General features: G+C 36.2%; 1 protein-coding gene and 1 pseudogene across 1 annotated transcript; both read left to right on the top strand.

Moving 5' to 3' along the window:
* The first annotated feature begins 4,971 nt into the window (after positions 1–4,971).
* On the top strand, positions 4,972–8,211 carry LOC122145401 (annotated as a pseudogene).
* A 141-nt stretch (positions 8,212–8,352) lies between these two features.
* Positions 8,353–13,678, top strand: LOC122145631 (E3 ubiquitin-protein ligase DTX4-like). The gene is made up of 3 exons (XM_042760208.1): positions 8,353–8,388; positions 13,294–13,355; positions 13,475–13,678. Exons 1-3 carry the CDS (start codon positions 8,357–8,359, stop codon positions 13,648–13,650), a joined length of 270 nt encoding a protein of 89 aa, XP_042616142.1. The 5' UTR covers positions 8,353–8,356; the 3' UTR covers positions 13,651–13,678.
* Positions 13,679–14,507: the final 829 nt, after the last annotated feature.

Genomic DNA, 14,507 nt, shown 5'->3' with positions numbered 1-14,507 from the left:
TGGTTTTGATTGCTTCTCCTCATTTGTAAGTTGCTTTGGATAAAAGCGTCTGCTAAATAACAAAATTTAAATATAATGTAAACGTAAATAACAAAACTACATTTAAATTTTAAAACAAGCCCCAAATCAAATAAATAACACAAATAAAAGAAATGTCTTCATATAAACAAAATAAGGCTTTGTCTTTGCTCTTTCCATTTAAAATGAGGCAACCACTGCCTTTTAATCATGATCCAGACAAAGATGCTGCATACATGCAACATGTGCTTTTTTTTATGTCAAATTAGATTGTATAATTTCGAAATTTGAAGCAAAAACAGAATGGTCTGACTTTTTTTTGTTTCATGAAACTGTACATAAAAAATATCTGCTTGAAACAGAACCATCAGATGAGCTGAATGAGACAGATTCACTCTCTGCCAACAGGTGGCGCTTACACGCGTTTCCTGGTTTCCGCTATAAACAAAGCAGCGCTGCACTTACAACTTTAATGTGCCTTATACAAGCGAGATGAAAGAAAAAAATACCATCTAAACTGTTCTAAAGGACGCAAGTTCCCCTCAGACATACATTCAATAAACTCCTCCCCTAATGAACGCGGTTTGTTTAACAGCTCAACCATTTGAATCGTCAAACTTCAATCATTTTTCACTGGCTCGGGTTAATCATTACAATCCCTAATTATTTTGGATGATGGGAACACAATCCTGCCCTATATGTGTGTGTGGGTGGTTATACTAATCTCCAGACTGCATAGAAAAAAGGTAACTGACGGCACACCAAGGGCCAGAGTTGATGAAACTACACACTCCTGTTGTACAATAACAACCACTTTACTCCCCTTTTCCTCTTCTCATCCTCTAACAGTCTTTTTATGTTTTTCTCCTTCTCCGGGAAGGTGTGCTCTTGCCCTTGTTAGCCATTTCTGGAACTTCACTCTGTGTATGTGTTCCTGAGCACGCTCACTTTGCAGGGTTTTTTACGGCGCAAGTCTCTGAACAGCTGCGTCGAAACGGTTTGCCAATTGTCACTAATCCTCCTCTTAGGTTGCGTTGCAAGAACAATACCTGAGAAAAAGTCAGAGTTTTCAAACAATTGGCCGTGTAGCAAAATTTTGAGCTCTTTTTTTTTTCTTCGTGCCATGGTGTGCTACCGTGACCAATTATTCATGGCGTTAGGCTCGTGTGGGTTAGCGAGTGTCCTTGCTGCCACTTGATAACACCACGTTGCACGTTATCAACAGGGATCAATAGCAGTGTGTTTAGCCCCCCCCAAAATTTGTTATGAGTGACTTTCATCAGGTCTGCAAACATACAGCTCTTATTAAACACTTAATATGTAAAATACAAGAAATAGAGATTTAGTCCAACTAAAATTGTGCAAGCCGTCTAATTAAGTTTTTGTAACTCAGCTTCTTTTTTTTTTTAAAGCATTAGAAAAGAAAGCATTATATCTACAAATTAATTTCTTCAGCATGTCTGGAATTCTTAGAAGAAAAATGTTGGTGGAGTTCTGGCCTAACAAGTTGTCGCTTTCTATCAGAGCAGGGGCAGTTGTCAAACTCAGGTTCTCATGGAGGGCGAGCCCCAGAGTTTAGCCCTGGGCCTCAACCCTGCGCCCAAACACACAATCCATGTAGTTGCAAACAAATATAAATGAATTAGATTAGCTGCGATCAGGATGTGGCTTAACATTAAGGTTTATATCTCCAAACTTCTGATCAGGGCTGTGGCCTCCAGAAACCCAGCTTGAACACCTCAGCTATAAACGCATGACCACGCATGTTTTTCTAGCCACTTATTTCTTCCTTCCTTTTTTTTTTTTTTTTTTTATTTTGCCTCTTTACATTTGTGTTGTCCAATCATACATAAAACCCATTATTCTATTCATATATATTGTTTAACATACACTCTTATGAAAAGAAAGGCTTCTATATAGCCAACTTAAAAGGTTCTCATCAGGGTTCCATATAGAACCCTTTATCTTAAGGGGTTCAATCAAAAGATTTTCTGTTCTTATTTAATTTAAATTTGTTAAAAAAATTAAAACAGCCCAACTCACATAGCTATTTTATCACTAAAAACTGAAATAACTATAATCTATAACACATCAAGCGTGTTGTAGTGATCATTTAAGACTTTTTTTTTAGCATTTACAATGACAAGCAATAACGACAACAATTCACCAGTGCATAAGCACAGTTACAGGGATTAACATAAATCATTTTTTTTTTATCTATTCATAATTTTATCTATTTTTACCTCTCTCAGAATAGCACGCCTCCATTTAAGAAATACTGTTTTTCAAACCCTTCACCTTATCACTCATCCAACAATAAGTCAGTCAACAAATATATGTGTGATTGCCCCCCCAGAAGACTCACTAAAAAAAAAACAAAAAAACAATTGAATGTTAACTTGCAAAAAGTTTGTCATCAATTTGTACATTAATGACAGTCTTATTTTGCATCTCACCACCAGGTCATTACACTTTACCTTAAATACAAATGTCAAGTATTTACTCCCACATTACTTCCTATAAAACCAAGTAGCTCAAACTTGTTTGTATACTGCAACTTTTGCCAATTACTGTAACCCATAAGAGATGGTGAACCCCATGTTTCTCAAAAGGGGAGCTTTAAAGACTATCTAGACAGTATTGTTTTTAAATGTACAAGCATTTAAAATGTTAATTTTACATTCAGATATGCTTTTATAATGATAAAAACAAAGGAGCCATTGACAATTTGTCTGATTGAAATGAACTGAGTATATGGCTTTTGGATGCACTCCATAGTATGCCATTAATAAAGGTAGACAGCAAACAGATACTTCTGCCACCTCTGTGATATTGCTCAGCGCACACATCCATTTTGATGCCTCAGACACTTGCGATGATGAGTAGGGCTTGACATCCTAAAGGAATGGGGATACAAGCCAGAGAAGACACATTATTAGACCTATGGAGAGTACAGTACAACAGCCGAAAAAGAAAGGAATCTCTCACAATTAAATCAACTCTTAAAACTTAGCTCTTCACTTGAATTATGAGAGGAGTGTGGTGTTTCTCATCCAAATGATAGATGACCAAAACAAGTAATGCCTAACTAGTCCAGACTCTGCCAGTGACAGAAAAGTAAACTATTTATTTCTTTATCAGTCGATCATAAGAACCTGACCATGATAAAATGTTGGTCCAGTAGAAGACCCAAAAGCTATCAGTAACTTCAGGATTAGCATGTTTGACAAGTTTCCCAAAAGTTTGGTACCTCGTGGAGTGACAAATAAATAATGCCCTCTTTTTGTGTTGTAGTTGCTAGCATGTTGGTCATGTTTCCTTCTCGACTTCCACTTTTCAGCACACATGATAAAAGGTGCGAATGGTAAAACTTTAAAAGTGCCTCTCTGAGTAGAGCGAACATCCTACAACAAACTAAATACAGTGGCTGTTGAGAATTAAATAACAATTACCATAATTCAGCAAAACTTAATAATTTACTATACTTTAACTGCAAACCACCAAATACTCACACTTATCCATGTAGAAAAATGGAAACATCTCCATCAGCTTCATGAAGCAATCAAAACTGACACTCAAAACTCCATATGATATGCAGCATGGCGGCCCCGCGCGTCAACAAAAAGAGTATTTTTTGTTGACATACTTACATGACATGATACACCAACGTGCAATCATGCAAGTGCTGCGGAACTGATTGAAATAGCAGTCTATAGACCGTGTAGGCCTACCTATTAATCAAATAGATTAAAAATGGACCATAGATTGCTATAGGCTAAGCACTAGCGTAGTACACACTGTATGTCTACCTGATCAGTTTGTTGGTATACAAAAATTGATAGATTGATTCGAGTGGGATACAGACTTCAAGTAAACCAGTCTAATTTAGATGTTTAGCCTTATTAGTAAAAAAAACCTGTTAGTATATTGGTTGAGCTTGCCTTTCTGCCTGACTTAGAACTTGAGCTGCAAGCCAACCAGTTTGTCTTCTGTCGCTTGTTGATTTTTAGCGCTTGAAAACCAATTCTTATGGCCCCTTTTTTCTTCCCCTGCATCTAGAATTCTTTTCTCGCCTCTTTTTTTTTTTTCCTTGGATTCATGCCTATAAGGATCCTTTTGTGTGCTGTCCCTTTGCTTAAGTCCCAATGGGCTACAGTGGACACCCCTCTAGTGAAAGCGAGGTGACCCCCAATTTGGGGGGCCTCCTTAGACCATTATGATTGAATGTATTTTTTTACTCTTTTCCTTATTTTTCTTTGGTTTTGTTAAATTTGCTCTTTAGCATGAGAACATTTTTTACACAGACTATAAATGTGTTTACACCAAAAAAAATCACAGTCACAGTGCTAACAAATGTACCATGTTCAATGTAAATGTGTTTAATAATTGCATGTACCATGGTGAGCACGTAATGCATGCTTATTGACATGAAAGTGCCTCTAAAGGAGGCTTTTCCAGTCCAACTGCTTTGCTGTGATGCAGAGGAAAGTTAAGTATCAAGCTTAATTTTCAAAAAGCTGCCTTATGTTTGATGATTGGTTTAAACTGTTATATTTCCACCACTGGCCTTTTAGTAGTCCACTCAGATTTACGCTTTATGAATGACAGAAGTCTAGAAACATGAACTGAAAATATTTAATCAGAGAAACTAATAAAGAAATAAATGTTTAAATTGCCCCCAAAATTGCCCATCCATCAGTGATCCTATTTAAGAAGTGCGTATAATCAGCTAGATAAAACATGTATTCAGAGCGTGTTAAAGGAACTAATTTTACATTTATAATCATTGCATTTATTGCTTTCATATCTGATAAATTTCCATTGCTTTATTTTATTTATTTATTTATTTTTTTATAAGAGAGAGGCCAGGAATAAATAAAGCTGGATTATTTTTAAAGATGGGAGCGGAAATAAAAATGGGGACGACCTGATGGAGGCACAGAGCCAGCTACAATGGAACAGGATGGAACACGCACTCCCTGTACGCCTGCTGTATGACAGAATTTATGCTGCTGAAAAGCGTCCCTGGAATCCTCTAACCCCCCCCCCCCCCCCAACCCCCCCCACCCAATGTCACAGTTTATGATCTGCCTGAAGAACAGACTTCTTCTCGCATAAAAGCACAATGACCTTGCACTCTTATAAGTGCAGCCAGTATGATTGGCATGCCATGAAAGTGGAAATGGACCATACTTGTTGCTCGGGCTGCACACTTTGAGAGCGAGGGCCCCAATAGTAATATACTGGCCAGACTCTATTGAACTGATATGTGTAGTATTAAATAACATGATTTCAATAGGTCATGATCATCACTGCTGAATCATTAACTTCTACTGATGTATGTAATGAGAGGGATTTTTTTGTGATAATCAGACTGCAGGACAAATTGAACTTGAAAAATTACCCTTTTTCTAGTTTTTTTCAACCCATGTACAAATGTGTCTGAGTAGAAAACTATGACAATGGCCCAGTGTCAGTTTATTGTGAGACAGCCCATTGTTGCAGCGGCACCTTTATGGGAGTTCTCCGGTTGCTTGCATTGCAGAGTGGGGTTGAAAAAACTGAAATGACATTAATTGGTAGAATAATACTGATTAATTCACTTAAATGTCACATTTCCATCAAGTCATTTTTTTTAAATAAATTGTAGTCGCAAAAGCACATGCAGATACACTACCATGCAAAAGATTCGGCCGGAATAAAATTTTAAGAAATGTATATTTAACATCAAATAATGGATCAAAATAATTCTGCCTTTGCCGTAAGGTGAGCATGAAACAACAAACAAAATAAACATTACATAACCTTTACTGACCCCAAACTTTTGAATGGTAGTGGGCTGTATTCACTCAAAATTGCTGCACAGATCAAAGCTACATACTGTTCAATATGCAAATGAACTAATTTTAGTGCTAATTTTATTGATTTTGTTTTTATTTTATTCTCTGGCCCCAGAACATACCACACTTTCTAAAGCAAGCCCCCCCACTGAGGGATTCAATCAATTAGAGTGTCCCTACGCCCTTACAGCGATATGTTTCTGCCGCGTCACATGCCACTTCTAATACTATAAACCCATAATACATGTGTTTATCATTAGCTTGATATGTATAATTCAGTAAAATGCCTTCTACAAACAACAACAGAAAATGCGTGGCAAATAGTTGTCTATTCATCTGTTACCAGAAGATTATTGTTTCATTCAGCCTCACAATAGGAGCTGAAAGGGAATGACTGACTATTGGATGGCCACAGAACTGCGTTAGTGAGTTCAGACACAATGAAGACGCATGCATCAAAGCATGATTGCATGCTCTATAATTTGACCCTGAAGTTACATAATATCTGCAAAATTGTGCAACATGTAAAATTGACATAAAAAAAAATCTACTATTTGTATTTCATTAGTGTTTTGTTCTATTTGAAGTTCTACGATACAGTAGCTGTATCTGCGTTAGTTACTTAGATTATTTTTTAATTTATTTTTTTGCTTCTAGCACCTATATATTCCTATAGTTCTCCTCTTGTGCCTAACTTCACGCCTCAGCCGGTGTTTTTTGTGCTTCAACAGCTTACTTTGCCTTTTATGCTCAATTCTATTTGTTACGAAGCCAGGTTTTTGCCCTTACTCCTTGTGCTTAGTCCCACTCCCAGCACTATGATCACAAATTCCTAAATGTATCTCATGCATTAGCTAAATGGGATGTTGCCATGCATTGCCCACTAGTGTACTGCCTTTAAATCTGATTGATAGAATTCTTAAACCTCTCCACGATCCTGATCTGATCTAGAAAGAGTATATATAGAATCATTTCTGTTCTGATGAATGGGGTTTTAAGATTTCAAACATAGTGCAAAAAACACAACAATAATAGGCATTCAGTGGGTATAATGGAGGATTGAAAGCTTACATTGAGACATTGTAGCCATTATTATCCTGCTCTCGCTATACCAGCTGGATGCCTTTGATACGCGTCGCAGTATTGTTCTTGATACTCTATAAAAGAAGATAGAATTAAGTCTACTGACATGATCAAATGAGGTTTGGCTGTTCTTTTTGTAAGTTACATGCATAACATGTTGACTGCGCTGCCCTCTCTTGTAAGAAAACACTTCATTTAAAGGGACACTCCACCCAAAAAATGAAAAGTTCTTATCATTTACTCACCCTCATGCTGTCCCAGATGCTATATGAATTTCTGTCTTCAGATGAACAGAAGTACACAATCCTCTTAACTGGATTCAGTTATATACTATTTTATTTATAATTGATTTATAACCCTACCGTTTACTCCCTCAGGCTACATTTTCCGCACAGTTCGACAGAGTTTCTATGATCCCCACCTCCCCAGCCCACCAGGCCAAGCTGGTGGATATGGGAGAGGGAACATGACGCAGATAGAATTCCTGACTCGCACCTATGACATGGCGGTTATCATTGCCCTGCAAGCGGCGTGGGACTACAACCCTGGCTGGACCTGACATCAATTGGTTTTTGCTACTTTGTGGACTTCCAGACTATGACTCAGATTAACAGGCAAGGGGAACACAGCAGCAGAGGCGCATGCAGAGACGGCCCGATAGGGCTTACCCACTGGTCTCTGGGCCACTGCCTAAAACCCTCACAGGCTTGGGGGTACAGGCTCAGGAACTGGAGGCACATGACTAGAGGAGTTACATCAGGAGGGGCCCATCCGGGGCACTTCTAGTTATGTTTCTGGTTCTCACTTTGAGTAGAAAAGGAAGTGCGGCTTACCCAAGCTGGATGCTTTCAACATCATCTCCTCAATCCTCCTGACAGCCATGAGGCCTGCCAGCAGTGCATTACGCTGGTGTTGAGTGTCAAGGCAAATGGCACCTCATCACAGACACTGGGACGCAACAAAGCCAAACAGTCCTAAATTCAACTTTGGGACACTTCCATCCTCCTCTGCATCCATGTCTGTTTTAAACTCAGATTCTCATACACTACCACAGGGCACATTCCTTAAAAATGCTCGCTTCAGAAGAAAGCCAAGAATTCTGCTTTTGATCAGTCGTGTCTCTCTTCTCGCGTCGGATACTGCCAATCAATCAATCTCTTCTAGCCATTCACCACCTCTAACTCTGCTATCACCAAATCAGCAGCCTTCATCCGCCCCAAAGCTCTTCGCCGCCTTCATCAACATTTGTGGCTACTGCCATGCTTATTAACACATCATCAAATCCATTCCCACATCATCCACAGATTCGACAGCTGTTCCCTCTCAACTCTCCGCAGCCTGTGCTTGCCCCTCTACCGACTTCGTACAGTTTGACACAGAGCTTAGTCGTGCCTCTGCTTTTGCACAGAATTGCCATGGCACAGTCACGGGCCCTGATTGCCTCTGGGTGAGAAAACCATTTTATCTTTTTAATTTCCCTAGTATACATTATAGTTCATTGACATTTAGATCATGATTTAAAATTTATAGTATACAGTATAATTCAAAAGTTAGGGGTCAGTACAATTTTTTTTTTTTTTTGGAAGAAACGAATACTTTTATTAAGCAAGAATACGATTTAATTTATCAAAAAGTGACAATAAAGACACTTATAATTTTACAGAAGATTTTTTGTTTCCAAATAAATGCTGCTATACTGAAACTTTCTTTTTCATTCACACTGAAGATTAGAGTAATGACTGCTAAAAAATTCTGCTTTTGCATCACAGTAATAGTTTTTATTTTTTATATTTTTTATATATGCTGGTGGAACTACACCAAAGAAAAGAATGGAACAGACGGGTCACTCTAGGGTATCACTTACAGTTATGTTATATATTTAAAAATACAGTTTAATATACATTTTTCTAATAATATTTCATAATATTTTTGTTTTTACTGTATTCTGACCCCAAGCTTTTAAGCTGTAGTGGCTATTTATTACATTTATGGCACCTGTTTCACAAACAGGGAGAAACTTAGCTTAAGCCAGGACTAGGCCTTAGGGGCTAAATTAAGATATTTAAGCAACTTTGTACAAAATGCCTTTGAAGAAAAACGTGAAGGCATGCATCCTGACCTGGGGAACAATGACACCAACATATTTTGGAATGCTATATCAGAGCAAGATATTTTCAGTTGAGACAAGCTCAAACATGCATTTTAGTCTGGGACTAGCTTAAGCCTTCCTATGTCAGAAACTGGGGTATAGGGTTCTACAATGTTACAACAAGGTTATACAATATAAATATACTAATGTTATATTTGCATATAATATTATATATTACTTGACACTTAAGCCACACTTAATGTGATGTATTAATGTCACTGTATTAGATAATAAAATATAGAATGTGGGCTGCATTTATTCTAAAGAAAGATACAAGCACAGTTTACCAAAAACAAAACAAAACACACAAAAACACACGCTAGTTTAAGAATTTATTATTAATAAAAACAATAAATAAACTGTACACTTTCTCTTTCTCTCTCTCTCTCTCTCTCTCTCTCTCTCTCTCTATATATATATATATATATATATATATATATAAAATAAACTATATATATCTTGCTTAAAAAAAAACTTTGCTACGTGAACAGCGTTAGGCTAATCAAGGCTTGACATTTGCACTTTACATATTGCTGCTCTTTTGTTAGTTTTCTTTGATTGCTTCTGTTGTCCTTATTTTAGTAAGTCGCTTTGGATAAAAAGCTTCTGCTAAAATGACTAAAATGTAAAATGTAAAATCACCGGCATCTATATAGTATGGTGTTAACAGGTGTGGAGTTCAACTCATGTATTAGTGTGTTCTTATTTTTATACCTCTCCCTCTGTTTGGGAGTGTGTTTCTACACTGCTAAATCATCCATGTCTACTTAAGGTTTGATGACCATCTGGGGGACAGAATGGTCTTATTCTGTTCCCCTCCCCACCCCATTTATGTATATAGCTGTTTCTCTATCTTTTCCTGCTGCTCTCAGTGGTGATTTCCATGTTCACGCTTGGGTTTGTGCAGCAACCTTTGTTGACATGACATGGGCTGTATCTGCATTAGCAACACAATGCTGACCCAATGGAAACAAATTGACATAGTAGAGTGTGTGTGTGCATATTCATGCTTAAGAAGGATTTTGGGGGTAATCCAGCAAAAGGTTTTGACATTGACTGTTGTAACAGCTGGTGTCCCAGTGTTTTCAAGCATTAAAACATGACATTTTTTTCTTGATGGGGATTTGGGACGAGCTTTTAGTTGATTGAAGCTGGTATAGAACTGGAGTATTTTTTATTCTTTTGTGGCTAATTTTGGTGTTAGAGAGTATGTACTCGTTAAAGACAGCTGGTCGAAATTTTTTTTACCTTGGTAAGATTATAAAGCTAAATACAATGTAAAATAAAATGTCATTCCATACATGTGTTCTTTTTCAATGCAGGAGAACACTGTGAGGTCCTGTGTACACTAGTGCTTTCGCTTTTAAAATGCATAACTTTTCCTACGGTTACTGCTTCATCGCTACACTACCCGCATTTTCAACCCTCAAATGGAGAGACTTTGAAATGCTGCAGATCCCGCTTTTAGTTAGAAAATCCCCATGGGGTTGCGCTTAGTGTAAACGGACCAAAATGGAGACTTGAAAATGATGGTGGTTCTCACATTCAGCTTCCATGCTTCCTTGATCCATCGGTAAACAATAACATCATGCACATTGTTGTATCTATAGATGTCTAGGTAGATTCTCCATTAGATCGCTTCCAAGCACGCAGACGTCCTTGATCTAAATAATAGGAATCACTCATTCATATCTATGGCTGTACCTGCATGAATGGTCACGCGATGCATTTTAGGTTGTGTAGTGTAGACGCAGATTGTTTCTGTAATGCAGCTGGAAAACACCAGTGGTAGACAAGATCGTTTTCTATTCTAAAACAACACCATTTTAAAAAATGAAAACGCAATAGTGTAAATGGGGCCTGAGTCTGGGGTTCTTTTTTAATGTACTCCTGTTTTAGACATAAAGCCATTTGGAGGCATAGTGTGCAGCAGTTAAGTGAGCATGTGTGCAGAGAGAAAACAAAGAGACAAGTCCCTGTTGTAAAGCAAAGATCAAGGTTCAAAGTAAGGTCAAAAGCTTCCCATTGGCCTTTCTCCCCAAACAGCCATCTACCCTCCAGTGTCCAGTGGTACTTCTCTGTTATTTCAATGGAAACACAAACTGCCATATAAAAAAACAAAAAAACTACCATTGTTATACAGTTTTTTAAAGGATTGGCTAAAATGTGTTTTAGCCAATCATAATATGTTGATCTGTCATCATTTTAAGCAAACATGCACATGTCCTTTCTTTTACCACTTCTAACCACTTCAGCATATTTGTTCAGTTTCACTTTCGTAGAATAACATCATGTTGTAATAAAGTGTTCTGCAAACAGAACTTATCCAAGTTATAGAAAAAAAACAAATGTGGCAAAAACAAATTATTTATCAGTGTCAAAAAACCGCTTCTTTTCTCATTTTTTTGCATTTTTCATTAATATCACTGTGAAATTTCAGATTCACCTGTCACATCACAGCACATATTTTTTTTTTCTGTCAACTCTGGACATAGCATCCTTTGTTGGCATCAGCAGTATTGTTATTGAGTTTCAGAAGGAAGGAGTATGACAATGAGGAAATATAACCATAAATGGAGGCACTGCTTTTAGGTCAGCTATGCAAATCGTTGACAATAAATGTCTGAAAATGTCTATATAGACTGTTACACTTGATATTTAGCATTTCAAATATAATTCCAAATAATGCATTTTTACATTTCTATGCACAGGCAAATAAATAGTATATATTATTTTAGCGGTAAATAATATGCTTAGTTTCTATTACTTTATTATATCTATATGATTTTTGTTGAATTTGTTTACTTTGGTTGGTAACAATTATTTTCATTTAGTAGAATTTTGTTAGATCTGCTTTTGAGGCTCTTAGATGAAGTTTTCTTGATTTCTTTTAAAAATTGAGACTGTTAATTGGAAGTGACTATTGATTCGTTGAGTGATGAACTTAGTAGTGAAACCACATTGATTGTTAAATCTCAAAATATTTTCTGAATGCGGCACTTTTTAAAGCCATGCTTGTGTGCATTTAAAGATGGGTGGTGTGTTGTATATATAATGTAAATATATAGGATATAGATATATATAGATCTATATACACACTACATACAAAAATTGTCACCCAGATTATGATTAAAAAAAGGTAAGTTATATGAAAATAAATAAATAAATATAAATCTATTTAACACACACACACACACACACACACACACACACACACACACACACACATATATATAATCGCATCATTTATGAACATCATAATATAATTGTTCGTAGCCTTTTTTAAATGAATGTTCTTGTAAATTGTAAATTAATTGTTGAGGTTAGTCACCATCCATCTGGAAAATAAAGTATAATACTTAATATCTGACAGCAAGATCAGTACATGCAGACTTCGGCAACAGCTGCTACATTCATACAAATTTTTCTAAATATATTTATGTATAGACATCCTTTTAAGACTAGCAGCTAACACTGCAGTAAAAATGAGATAAGAAAATAAGTGTGAGAAAACAGCAGACAAGACCATTGAGGGGGTAAAGAGGAAGTAAAAGGACTGTACATTAGAGTCGCTTCTATGGTAAGCTTTTTCTTTATTTTTTTGGACAACAAACTTATAGAGATGCATTTGGTATTTTGGTATTTTGGAGGCAAAACAATGGTTTACGTGTTTGTTAGTTGTTGAACAAGAACTGCAGGTTGAACTCTAGAAATTCAATAGGTTGCTGAGAAAATTCTTGGTAATGAAGAAATTGGTCGAATATCTGTGTCCTAGTTTTATGCAACATTATCATGATATCTATAGAAATTTAGAGTCAAATTTATCTTTAATTTTATTTAGTTTTTTCTCTTATGGCCAATGAAATAAACTCAAAATATGAGTGTGTGGAAGGTTTTTTCATTTATTTTTTTATGTAGGGTGGCAACCAATAAGGCAATACTGGCACCTACTATGTTGGAGCATCAATCAGATACCAGTTACTTGTGCTGTATATTATCAAATGTGTAGCGTACACAAAATATAAGCATTTTATATTTGAAATATCACAGTATATCGCAACACCCCATACACTAAATGATCTTCAGCTTCAAGAGGAAAGAATACTGCAGTTTTTAGGTTTTTTTTGGAGATGTAGGAGAGCATTCAGCAAGACAGCAGCAAGTTTGTCCATAGGCCTTATAAAGCTTTTTCTTTTCTCTTAGGGTACCAACAGTACCAGTGAAGAATCTCATTGGCTCCAGTCCTGTCCATCCGGCTTTAGCTGGTAGGAAAATAAGACACATTCCTAATACATTTTCAGAAATGACAAATTAACTGTACATTACATATTCTATTTTTATACATTGTAATTTGTTAAAACATATGCATTATGATGCATTGCAGGTATTACAGGTATTCTGATGAGTGCAGCAGGACTACCTGTATGTTTGACCCGTCCACCAAAACTAGTTCTGCATCCCCCACCTGTCAGCAAGAGTGACATCAGACCAATTCCCGGCATTGGGCACTGTTGCCGCAAGACCACCAAGAAACAAGCACGCAAAGGTAAGAATTCATGAGTATTTGTACTTATAGACAAATTCACAGATAAATACATTGTACTGCATCTGCAAACAGAACTTCTATTCAAGAGAAAAAAAACAAATGTGGCAGTAAAACAAATTATTTATCAGTAAGTCAAAAAACCGTTTCTTTTTCTCTCATTTTTTTTGTGGCATTTTTTTCATTAATAATACTGTGAAATTTCAGATTCAATTCGTCACATCACAGCACATATTTTTTTTCTGTCAACTGACATAGTATCTTATATTGGCACGGCAGTATTGTTATTGAGTTTCAGAAGGAAGGAGCATGACAATGAGGAAATATAACCATAAATGGAGGCACTGCTTTTTAGGTCAGCTATGTACCGGTTGACAATAAAATGTCTACCATAAATGGAGGCACTCTGTTACACTTGATATTTAGCATTTCCAAATATAATTCCAAATAATGCATTTTACATTCTCTCTCTCTATGTACTGTACAAAATAATATTAGTATATATTATTGTGTGTATGGTAATATCTTATTATTAATATCTTATTATTATTATTATTATTATTATTATTATTATTATTATTATAAGAGTTTTGTTTAGAATATGCTTTTATGTCTTAGATGAAGTTTCTCCTTGGATTTCTTTTAAATTACGACTGTTCATTGTGAAGTGATATCTGATTCGCGTCTGGGATGACTTAGTAGTAGTGAACCATTGATTGTTAACTTTTTCAAAATATTTTTCTGACTGCGATTTCTTAAAGCCATGCTTGTGTGCATTTTAAAAGTATGTGTGTGTGTGTGTATTATATATATATAAATATATATATATATATATATATATATATATATATACACACATACATACATTAAATGC

Source organism: Cyprinus carpio, chromosome A1 (assembly GCF_018340385.1).
Source record: "Cyprinus carpio isolate SPL01 chromosome A1, ASM1834038v1, whole genome shotgun sequence".
In the NCBI taxonomy this organism is placed as follows: domain Eukaryota; kingdom Metazoa; phylum Chordata; class Actinopteri; order Cypriniformes; family Cyprinidae; genus Cyprinus; species Cyprinus carpio.
This window is presented reverse-complemented; position numbering and strand designations above follow the sequence as displayed.